Source organism: Pygocentrus nattereri, chromosome 6, assembly GCF_015220715.1.
Source record: "Pygocentrus nattereri isolate fPygNat1 chromosome 6, fPygNat1.pri, whole genome shotgun sequence".
NCBI classification, from domain to species: Eukaryota; Metazoa; Chordata; class Actinopteri; order Characiformes; family Serrasalmidae; genus Pygocentrus; species Pygocentrus nattereri.
In genome coordinates, this window is record NC_051216.1 from 18,986,291 (window position 1) to 18,998,047 (window position 11,757).

General features: G+C 39.8%; 1 protein-coding gene across 1 annotated transcript; it reads left to right on the top strand.

Annotated features, from left to right (window-relative positions):
* Positions 1-1,333: 1,333 nt before the first annotated feature.
* Positions 1,334-11,388, top strand: actr3 (actin related protein 3). The gene is made up of 12 exons (XM_017692221.2): positions 1,334-1,525; positions 5,505-5,560; positions 6,706-6,830; positions 7,002-7,112; positions 7,202-7,297; positions 7,387-7,494; positions 7,700-7,843; positions 9,098-9,271; positions 9,392-9,484; positions 10,480-10,605; positions 10,696-10,779; positions 10,888-11,388. Exons 1-12 carry the CDS (start codon positions 1,482-1,484, stop codon positions 10,981-10,983), a joined length of 1,257 nt encoding a protein of 418 aa, XP_017547710.1. The 5' UTR covers positions 1,334-1,481; the 3' UTR covers positions 10,984-11,388.
* The last annotated feature ends 369 nt before the right edge of the window (positions 11,389-11,757 follow it).

Below are 11,757 nucleotides of genomic sequence, written 5' to 3' on the forward strand. Positions count from 1 at the left end.
AGGTGAAATGCACTGGCTAGTACCTTTCGCCTGAGTAAACGGCTAGTACCTTTCGCCTGAGTAAACGGCTAGTACCTTTCGCCTGAGTAAACGGCTAGTGCCACTCCTGAAAAATAATAAATAAAAACAAGAACACGAGGCCAAGTTCATCTTGTCCTGTTTAATAAATACGCTGATAAATAATCTATACATCGTTTAGATTTAGCATAACACCACAATGAAATCAGTCATTAGTTTGAGTACATCTGTAACACGAGCTGCTTTCTTCAACTCTTGTGTGCCACAACAAAAGCCCCCAAAGACTCTCAGTTCGTCCACCCGACAGCACAACCAACAAAATGACAGACAATCTGTAAGTCTTTGGGTCAACACTCCTTGACTTTCCCAGGTTCTGATGGCCGATGGTGGGGCTACGATGTGCTGCCAGTTAGCCGAGCGAGTAGCTGCTGTACCGAGTCACTGCTTTACTCACAGGAGCTGTTGGTATGTGCCTGTTTTGAGGGGCACGCGCCGTTTCTGTGTGGCAGGTGCCACCGGCGAGTGCCACTAACTCGCTTAGGATGGCGGAGTTCCCACTTCCTGCTGCCAGATGCCACATCGACACTGAAATCGATAAAAACGAAGCTTTATAATATCTCTGTTTAGTTAAAATGTTTATTTCATGTAAAATTTATTATTTACAGTTCTGTGTTTTGGATGTTCTGTATGTATACGAAGTAGAAAAACATCTAAAACAAGTCCTGCCTATAAGATAACATATTATACAGAATAGAACATAATATTTCAAATTTGTATTACATGAAGTAATCAACACATTAATGATTTGTAGTGTTCAAGGTAAGATTTCTAGCATTTCTAGCTACTCTTTTTTTATAGTAAAATGTACAGTAGAAAATACAAATTCTATAACTGAAAGGTTAAATGATGGCAGTATAGAAGATGTGATACAGAATAAGAATGTAACTCCAATTTCAGCAGTACTGTTTTCTTATATACAATGACAGAATAACAATAGGATACATTAAAGCTCAATATTCACGTGTCAAACTGAATACTTTTGTGAAACGTCAACAAAGGGAAAAAAGAAAAGACAAAAAAATATTTAGGATTTTAATAAAACTGAAAAGCTTTGAAGCAGCAATGGATTACAAATGTCTTGTCTTATTGCAGGTTTAAGTTCAGGGAAGTCGCTGTGCGAGTCCGTGGGCCGGCCTGTCTGCCTGTCTGTCTAACTGTCTGTCTGACTGTCTGTCTGATTTCACTAACCGCGCTCTTGTAAGTCTCAGTGCGCATGCGTGGCTCGTCCCCCCAACCCCTCCTCACCGGCGGCGGCCATTTTCTCTCCGCTGTGTGCCGACCGAGTGCGGAAGTGGCTGGAAACTTAAGGGTTCCGCCTTTAGCTTCGCCACTTACCTCACACTCCTGCTTTCTGTCCTCAGAAAGAGTCAGTATCAGTAACAAAAACATCGCAGAGAGCAGAAATGGCTGGGCGGTTGCCGGCGTGCGTTGTGGACTGCGGTACAGGGTGAGTGTTTTCCACCCGTCTCTACACTGGCAGCAGCAGCTGTGGGGTGTGTGTGTGTGTGTGCGCGCTCCATCAGCTATTTCAGCACGGAAAGCCGCTAAATGTGCCTGCTTAAGTCTGCTTTTCTTCGTCTGCCTCTTCTGACTTTGAGTCGACTTTAAAATTAAGCGAGGAGTTCGGCTGGCTGCTGAAAAGCGAGGGGTCCCGAGGTTGGGTGGTGGCTGTGTGCGCTTTGCTGTGAAGCCCAGATTTTGCCTTCATTGGCTCGCGCTGTCTGCATTTCAGAAATGTCCCACTCCCTGTGACTCTGACCGTGCGCATGGGTCTGAATACTGTGCTTGTAGACACAGGGTGCCCACTGCTGTGTTCATATAGCGCGAAGCGGGTCTTAAAAGTGTTAATGGATGCTAAATTCTGCAAAACTCATTCTGATGCGCTCCGATCTGAGCATGCGCACTTCCACTTCCTAATTTTACTGACAGTCCGAGCCGCTTCCTGCTTCTCGTTTTTTGCTCCATATATGGTCGTGTTCGACGTTTGAACGGACATTTACTAATGTCAGCTGTGTTTTACTCTGCCCTGTGGCAACGCCGTGTGTTTATTTCGTGATTGTAGCATCGACTGTGTGTCTGTGTTGAAATCCAGCTTTGCAGTGTTTCTGAAGCGGCAGCTGGGCGTCAGAAGTTGGCGCTTCGCTGTGGCTGTCCAGCTCCTCACGGGAGGAACAAGGACTGTATTATCAAGCCCTAAATCATATCCTCGCCCCTCAGAGCACGAATAAACATGGTGTTATAGAAAAAACATAAAATAACTTTATCATCAGGCTTGTAGACTCGGCACGAATTAACACTGTTATAAAACCTTAAAGTAGCTCAGCCTCATCACAGCACGAATAAACGCGCTATTACACAAACCTTATATACTTAGCTTTACACATTCAGCCTCATCACAACATGCATACACACTATACTTTAGAAACCTGAAAGCAGCCTTATCACAGCATAAAAACTTTGTTGTAAAACCTTATATACTCTGCCTTAGAACAGCACAAACACTGTATAAATCTTAAAGCAGTCCCATGTTCTTAGTGACAGAAACCTTTAGCTTCTAGTGCGATCATTTAACATTAGCTGTTCATGAAATAAGTGTTTACCATCACTGAGTTGACCCTTTGAGTGGTACTGTATGAACGTCCTTTGCAAAGTCCTGTATTTTCCCTCCCTGGTTTAGTTTTCCTTTGTGATCTTTCTCTCTGACACACACACACATCTCTATATGCATTTACACACCATAATCTCTGTCTGTTCTCTTTCTTTTCTAAATAAAAACACCTCTTTCATTGTGTTACATCGAAGCAGCAGATCACTTGTTAAACATGGCCCTGTATGCTGGACTTATACTTGGTTTGGTTGAGGCTGGTGTCTCTGAAGTGTTAGCGTGTAGAGACTTGAAAATTCCACGCTGCATACCTTTCCCTCCCTCTTCACTTTGAGCCATTACAAGCATCTGTTCGAAGCATGGATGGGGAAGAGTGGGTTGTTCTTTCGTGCAGATGTGTGCGCACACAAGCACACAAACACACATAAGTCAAAACGAGATGTGTGAAAGCCTCACATCCTCTCTTTGACCTGCACTTCTCTGCTTAGTCTGCAGCACTGCTTTTTATAACTCATAACGCAATGGAGAAATTCGCCCAGCATCGAACCCACATTATGTTAAGGCAGCTTCTACTTCCCTCAGCAGCTCTTGTTCAGAAGAGTCACAGCTACGGATGTGTGTGACAGCCACTGGACCCGCTTTGTTTTGGTGTGGTTCTTATCTGAAGGTTAGACTTTTGCCATACAAGTATTTAGTACTGTCCCCCAAACTTACCTACACAATACAAATCTATTTTGTTTGCACATGAACACGACCTGCAAGATAGTCCTTCAGTTCTACCCTTTTTATGTGATTGAAGAGAATTGTTGTCTGACAGGTCAGGCTGTGAAAAGTAACTTGAACATATCTCCTAGACCTTTTGGATGCAAATGCATTTTGATGACAGTAAAAATGTGCTTCCCATATCATTTGTTTGACATTGGCTTTTTCACATGTTCTCTTAAACCTGACTGGGAAATCAGCCAGACTGCCTTTCTATATAAGGTGTGTTTGCAGCTTGTCAGGTGTGGTTGGCTGTTTTACGCTCAGACCATTCTGTCACAGCTAAAACATGCCTGCACACAAAAAACTTGGTTACGCTTTCAAACATGCAGAAGTGTTGAAGAATGAATATAATACTTGTTTTATAACAAACTGTTATTACCGCAGCTGAGCTTGAGATTGATAATAAGTCAACAAATGATCCTGTCATTGGTTGTTGAATGAAATGCGTTGATTTCAGTTGTTGTTGTTCACTGATTAACTTGGCTTCATCGCTGTCTTTAGGCCTGTGGGCAATATGTTAATATTTGATCATTTTTGTTATTCTGATACACATTATGCTTTTATGAGCATATTGTGGGTATTGTGCCTAATTTAAGAGAACTGACCAACTGCATAATTAGTCCTCTTTAATTGGATTTAGTGCAGCAAAGTATGTGAAACGTTGAATACTAGGCATTGTATTCATAGTTTGTTGTGGCAGTTTTTAAATATGAAACTACCAGCTTGTTCTGTCTGTGTGTCTGAAAATATCATGATACATGTCGTATTTTGTGAAAATGTCCTTAAGTATTGTGATGTACTACTTTCCCCACATCTAACTTCAAACCAAGCATCATGTGAGGGATTTACTACTAGTATTATTGTGCTGATATGGGAATTACTTACTGGCATTAACTTGCCTGTTCTAACTTATCAGATATCAGAAAAATACAAATATCGTGACATTATCTATCAGGGAAAACCTCTCAAAGTGCCACGATATTACGGTTTTGCTATACTGCCCACGTCTACTAGAGTCCACCACACTGCTATCAGCATCTCATCATGCTGTGGCCAACAGCTACTCAAGTGGTAAATATTTCATTGCCCAAAACGGTTTGTAGTTAATATTATTCATCCATATTAAATTGACCTTAATACAAAATAAATGGCATGGACTGGATAATGTAGGGTAATGGTTTTTAATGAAGTTACATTTAATGAAGTTACACCGTAGGTTCTGTACAGAGACATTTAATGATTAAATGGTTCTTCAGATTGATGGAGAATGTGTTGTATAGGGTTCAAGGGAACAAACGGATGTAGCACCAAATAGTTCTTCTGTTGTTACAGACTTGATATTGTTACAATGTCAAGTGTTTGGGAAAAAAAAACAGCATATCATATGAAACATCATTAAAGACTTCATGTCATACACGCTTGCTGAAATATTTTGAGAATGAACACTCTCAAAATGCTTCTGAACAAGAAACCTTAGGCTAAGAACACGAGCAAAATTGAAAAGCAGTTTGTTAATTATGCAGTTTGTTTGACACATTCATAGTACAACAACAAAACTTTTTATGTAGACAACATGGAGGTTATTTTTGATTCTGTGAAATTTTTCCTTAAATTCACCAGATATTGAGAGGATCTTCGGTGGTTCTGTTTTTTGTTTTAAAGCTGGAAATTAAAGATGCTCTGCAGTTGTGTGTTTGGTTTCATGGTTGGTAAACTGATTGAAAGTATTGAACAGTTAAGTGAAAAGTGACTGACAAAATGTAAGCAATTCTTTAAGCAAAATGTAAGTATTCAAGTTCTCCTCACTCCTCCGGCCTCAGACCAATACCTGGTATAGAGCTGTTTTAGCATGAATAGTGAGCAGGCAGTATAATGCTATGCAATCTGACCGTGTTACTGCGCATTTTTGGAAATGCTGTGTTCTGCATATGTTTGTAATCTGGCAAATGTGGCATGGGAGTCATTCTGCTTACAGGTCTTTTAAAAGAGCATTTGTGTGGGTGTGGTTGTCTAAACTGTTTAACTCAAAGCTTTTTCTCATCTTTCTGTGTTTCAGGTATACTAAACTTGGATATGCAGGAAACACAGAGCCTCAGTTCATCATTCCATCATGTAAGTACGTCTATCTGAAACTCTAAGCGCAACCATGTGGAGTCTGAATTGAAAGTTTTCAGTCAAAACATTGAAATGTGCTGGACAGTAGTTTTCCAGGTTATATAGGTGGGCAGCACAATAACTAAAGATGACAACATATGTCAAAATGTTTTTTTTTTTTCTCCCCTGAGCATATAATAGACATCATCTGTACTAACAGAGCACTGATCAAATGCATATTTCAATCATATGAGCATAACTTTTTTGATAACATTTTAAAATTAATTAATCAATACTGTTTTGCCAGTGCATTGTGTGTCTATTTTATTTATGTATTTATTTTACACTCAAGCAAAATGTGGACATATTGTGATACAAGGCATGTATTGTGAAAGCATCTTTGAATATTATATATATATATATATATATATATATATATATATATATATATATATATATATATATATATATATATATAGCCCACCAGGGATACACCAATCATAATTTTTTGGCCATTTCAATTTTTTACGGCCTGTGGCAGACTTTTTTTTGGCCAGTTTTCTTTTTTAAAATCTGTGTGGGCTAAATGAGCACATGAAACATACTAGCACATATCCAGTTCTTTTCATCAGCCAAGCTGGCATTTGAATTTTTAAAATTTTAATTTGGTTCCATCTTTAAATAGCATGAAATCAAAAGTAGGAGACAGCTGGCTGTGAAAGCCCGATCATGCATAATTATGATGCAGTGTTTTGGTGCACGTGTAGCAGCAACATTCAAATACAGCCCAGATGATTGGTGTTTTGGGCAAAATGTGTCAATTTTGATCCTGGTCGATTCCAGTTGAGCATTCCAGTTGCCCAACCCTACTCCAAGACAAGGATTAAGAGACTCTTTGCGATGAAGGAAATATTTCCCTTCATAAAGATATGGACTAAACCTTTTCACATTTTCAGTCACTGCATGAAATTGTAATTTTGAGTTTCTAGTTTATGAATGTATTGCAATATCTTAAGGTCCAAAATCAACAGGGTTGTGTCGGTCTTAACCTGAGGTGAAAGAGAATTTCTGAAATCACACTTCTTCTGGAGGTTTGGTAGTTTAAATTCACAGTATAGTGGGCATAAGTGCCCTCATTACTAATCATCCTTTGCTGTGCTCAGGCATTGCCATCAAAGAATCAGCCAAGGTGGGTGATCAGGCCCAAAGGAGGATGATGAAGGGTGTGGACGACCTTGACTTCTTCATAGGAGACGAGGCAATTGACAAGCCCACTTATGCCACCAAGGTGAGTATTCAGCACACGCCTACATTTCTATATTTTGTAGAATAGTGCAGTATAACTGCACACAGAACAGCAGCATGCAGCTCTGAGCTCTGAACTTGCTCATTGGAATATAAATGTGACATACTTAACTCAAAGCTAAGTCATAACTTTTCTCTTTATTTCTGCTTGAAGTGGCCGATTAGGCATGGTATCGTAGAGGACTGGGATCTAATGGAGAGGTTCATGGAGCAAGTCATCTTTAAGTATTTGAGGGCAGAGCCTGAGGACCATTACTTCCTACTGGTGAGTGATGCACTTCTGAATTCTCACCTGTATTTATATATCTGAATACATACATGATGATGATTATGATGATGATGTTTATGCTACAGACCGAGCCACCTCTGAACACACCTGAGAATCGTGAATACACAGCAGAGATTATGTTTGAGTCCTTCAACGTGCCAGGATTGTACATCGCTGTGCAGGTATGCACACACCAAAACGTTTTGTGGTACAGTCATGTATGCCAGTTATTTACTGTAGTGTGATGTGTGTTTCTTGCGCTTGTTTACAGGCAGTCTTGGCTCTAGCAGCATCCTGGACCTCTCGGCAGGTTGGAGAAAGGACCCTAACTGGTACGGTCATCGACAGCGGAGATGGAGTCACCCACGTCATTCCTGTGGTCAGTCCCAAACAAATACTAATATATATGAAGGGTCAAAAAATACACAAATTAGGTGGTATGTATTTTTATGTGGATAAACCTAATAAATGTGCGCAATGAAACACTGAAATTATTGGTTTAGGAGAGGATTCTTGTAATTATGCATGTGATTGATTGAGTAAGCTCTTTTGCATTTTTGGTGTTTTTTGATGATGTATTTTAGGCGGAAGGCTATGTGATCGGCAGCTGTATAAAGCACATCCCCATTGCAGGAAGAGACATCACCTACTTCACACAGCAGTTGTTGAGGGAGAGAGAGGTGGGCATTCCACCTGAGCAGTCCCTAGAGACTGCTAAAGCTGTCAAGGTAAGTGTGTGTAATAAATAGATCTAGATAGATAGAGTTTATTTGCATGAACAGAGTTCAAGTTCTTGTTGAGTCTAGTTCTGGTTGGAGGCCCACTGGGAGGTAGCATGAAATGTCTCTCTTGCCTTTGTCAAAATCATGATTTAAGATTTATCTAGGTTTTTATATAATATCCTCTCTCTAACAGACAGCTGCTATGTTGGCATTGTGTGCACTAGTGAAGAAATCTTGAATGAAAATGCAAAAGATTGCAGCTTTAATGAATAAGTGACACTTTTGAATATGATTATGTAAAGATTGCATACATACAGTGTTTTTCAATTTTGTAATTCCTCAGTTTGATTTTTGGCATGCATGTGTGATCAAATGTATGTCTGGTAGCATTGCATGTACATATAAGTGTAATTTTTAAAAAATTTAATTAACTAGCATAAGTGTTTTTTTTTTTTTTTACATTGATGATAACAAAAATAAAAAATTGTAACACAAAGTCCATGGGGCAGTCCTTATGCTATAATATTGGCACTGTTTGTGGTTGTTTTATTTTACACTCTATAAACAAATATTGCAACTATTTATTTTGCATTTAAAGACATTATTTTATACTGCTGGTACAGTTGAAACATCTGAATTAGGGCATATTTTATGCAAATGTACATGTGAGGGGAAATTTAGGGCGTCCTTCGCAAATGATACGTGAATTTTCGAACTAGCACTTCACACGCTAATAACGATTTAATCAGTTGCACTTCAATCACCACTTGTTTTGACACTGCACTGCAGCTTTATGAATCCAACAGAAAGGAGGCCATGTGTCATTCAGGGTGCTCAAACCTACACTCCTTTTCTTTTTTTTTTTTTTTAACGCAGCCAAAACATAGTAGTGGGGCCTTTGTTCAGATTTAGAAAGAAGTCTTAAGTGCTTGATGAACTCTGGAGACTCAGGGTAAGGACTAGGGTGCGTGTCTGTCCTTTATCCTGCAGTTTTGTGTGTAACTTCTTTCCTTCTTTGCATGCAGTCGGGAGAGTGAGCTTAACTTGGCTGAGCTTAGTCTCGCTCAGTTTCACATAATGCAGCTGTTTAGCATAATAAACCTGAGTAACATTCTGGCTTCATTGCTCTGAGATAAGCCATTTGTTCTGACACAGTCTTTCAGTGACATGCAGGAGGGAAAATGTAGTGGATAGTCCTGAAAGTATAATTCTTAAAATGCACTTAAACAGTGTATCAATGCATGTGCATTCTGTCTGCAGGAGCGTTTCAGTTACGTGTGTCCTGACCTGGTGAAGGAGTTTAGTAAGTACGACACAGATGGCACAAAATGGATAAAGCAGTACACTGGCATAAACGCCATCAGCAAGAAAGAGTTCACCATTGATGTTGGATACGAGCGCTTCCTCGGCCCAGAGATATTCTTTCACCCTGAGGTCGGTTTCTACTGTTACACATAAACAGCATATGCAGGAAAACAAATGCATATGTTGCAGCATCAACACAACACGTTCTTTTTTTTTTTTTTAAAGCAATTAACTATCTCTTTCTCACAGTTTGCCAATCCAGACTTCACCCAGCCAATCTCAGAAGTGGTGGATGAGGTTATCCAGAACTGTCCCATTGATGTGCGTCGTCCTCTCTATAAGGTAACGGAGTATTACTTGCTTTGTACTAGCACTGTATTAACAAAGGATGTGCATTCCACTAATTTTGTATTCAAGTATCCGTAAGAGTTGATGAATGGGTTATTTGGATATGGCCAAGATGAATGTGGGTGCAGGTTTTTAGGTGAATTTTAGGTGGTGGTATGTGACGACATGTAAACGTTAGTTTGTCAGAGAAATATCCTTTCAGCTTTAACCTTGAATAAAACACACAAAATTCTGTTTTAATAATAATAATTACATAATTGTTGAATTTTTGGCCCGGAATCAAATGATCCACATCCTGGTGCTGGTCTGCAGATCAGTGATTGGAAGCCTCTGCTCTAGAGTAATTGAGAAATGTTGTATCTAATCATTTCAGAATATTCAGTTGTGGACAGTGCTCTTTTTTTTTATACTTGTTTTTTTTTTTGATGTTTGTCAAAGTATATAGAGTAGAAGCATGGATTTGCATCACGAATTTGATGACTTCAGACATTGCCTAGTAAAAGCAATAAACACTAGCATTTTCACTTTAATTTCAACTCCAGTGACTATTTTTTTTGGAATTGGGTTGGCCTTATGACTCAAAAAAAGGTCTTGATCTGGGGCACACACATGCAGTTCTGGAGCTCCAGTGTCCAGCCCAGTTTGGTTATTACCCTACTTAAACACACCTGCTAAACCTGGCAATTAACAGGTAAGTGTAATCAGGTGTGTTTGAGCAGGTAAATCAAACTATGTTGGACTCCAGCCCTCTGGGCATGGAGTTGTGCACCCTTGCTCTCAATCTTTCATAAGCCCAAAGCAGTTATTCTTGGTTACTTTGTACATGTGAAGTGTTGAATACTTGTCTTAACACTTGCCTGTAATGACTTGGGTTTCAAGACTTGACTCATCTGTGATGTAAAGAGAAGATGAATTAAAAACTGGACTCCAATAGATTGTGCTATGCATTGACTTATGTTTACATGTGTGTCTGTGTGTCTCCTCTGCAGAACATTGTTCTGTCAGGAGGGTCTACCATGTTCCGCGATTTTGGCCGGCGTCTGCAGAGAGATCTGAAGAGAACTGTTGATGCTCGTTTGAAACTCAGCGAGGAGCTCAGCGGGGGAAAATTAAAGGTTTGAAAGAGGATTCAAACATCATCTAGCCAAAGAGGTGATGAGGAGCACTCTAGAATAATCTTGTGTGTACATTTGATTTTTCTGCAGCCGAAGCCCATTGATGTGCAGGTCATCACTCACCACATGCAGCGCTATGCCGTGTGGTTCGGAGGATCCATGCTGGCCTCAACAGTGAGTTACATGCACTACATAACCAAAGAAGGCTACACTCACATTGTTTTTCTCGAGTAATGTTTCAACTTCCCTTTTTATCTCTCTCACTCTTCCCCACCAACCTAGCCTGAGTTCTACCAGGTGTGTCACACCAAGAAGGATTACGAGGAGATTGGCCCCAGCATCTGTCGCCACAACCCTGTGTTTGGTGTCATGTCCTAAGAGTCCTCTCATCTGCATACACACGTTTTCTCTCACATACACACACATTAACACAGGATTGGGGGGTGGGCTTGTGGTTGGGGCTGGGGAAATGGAGCGGGCAACTGGAGAGAGAGAGCGAGCTCATTTCGGTTAACACCAAACCTGTCTGCTGGATCCAGATGATGAATGGTTTGTTTATTTGTTTATTTGTTTTTGTTATTCCCGGTACAAGGGAACTGCGGTTACTAGACCAAAATGACTCCAGCTCTTCTCTGCCTCTCTGCTCAGTAGTACGTGGGAGTCTTTAAAAAAAAAAAAGGAAAAAAAGAGTGAATGAATTTGGAAACAATAATATTGACATTTATGTTGGTGATTATGCAATAGACTCTGCTGGCATTACTTATGTTTAAAGCATATGGAGGGGATAGATGAGCAAAGTGACTCAAGTGACCAGATTCTAAAAGACGTTAACAATGCCAGTCCTCTCCCCCTATTCCTTCCTGATGCCTCATGCCCAGTAATGGGTCAAGGGGGGGCGGGGAGATTTGGACCAGATAAAGCAAAATAACTTTATTCTACATCTTTAATTCTTTTTGTGCTCTCAAGTTTAAAAAGAAAATCTCTATTACCTTATGTATTTCATTTTTCTTGCCTTTGCCATCAAATTAGTTTTAAATATGTGACTGCTTTTACCTCCAATCATATCATATATTTCCATGTTCCTCAATATTAAAAAGGAAAAGCGTCTGTCAGTAATAGGACTATGATGAGCTTGAACGGGAATGACTATCA

Bases quoted from the DNA above. Each gene is read 5' to 3' on its own strand.
- actr3 (XM_017692221.2), top strand. From the start codon at position 1,482: ATGGCTGGGCGGTTGCCGGCGTGCGTTGTGGACTGCGGTACAGG. The intron at 6,831-7,001 runs GTGAGTATTCAG...TTCTGCTTGAAG, and splicing joins AGCCCACTTATGCCACCAAG to TGGCCGATTAGGCATGGTAT. The intron at 10,606-10,695 runs GTTTGAAAGAGG...ATTTTTCTGCAG, and splicing joins TCAGCGGGGGAAAATTAAAG to CCGAAGCCCATTGATGTGCA.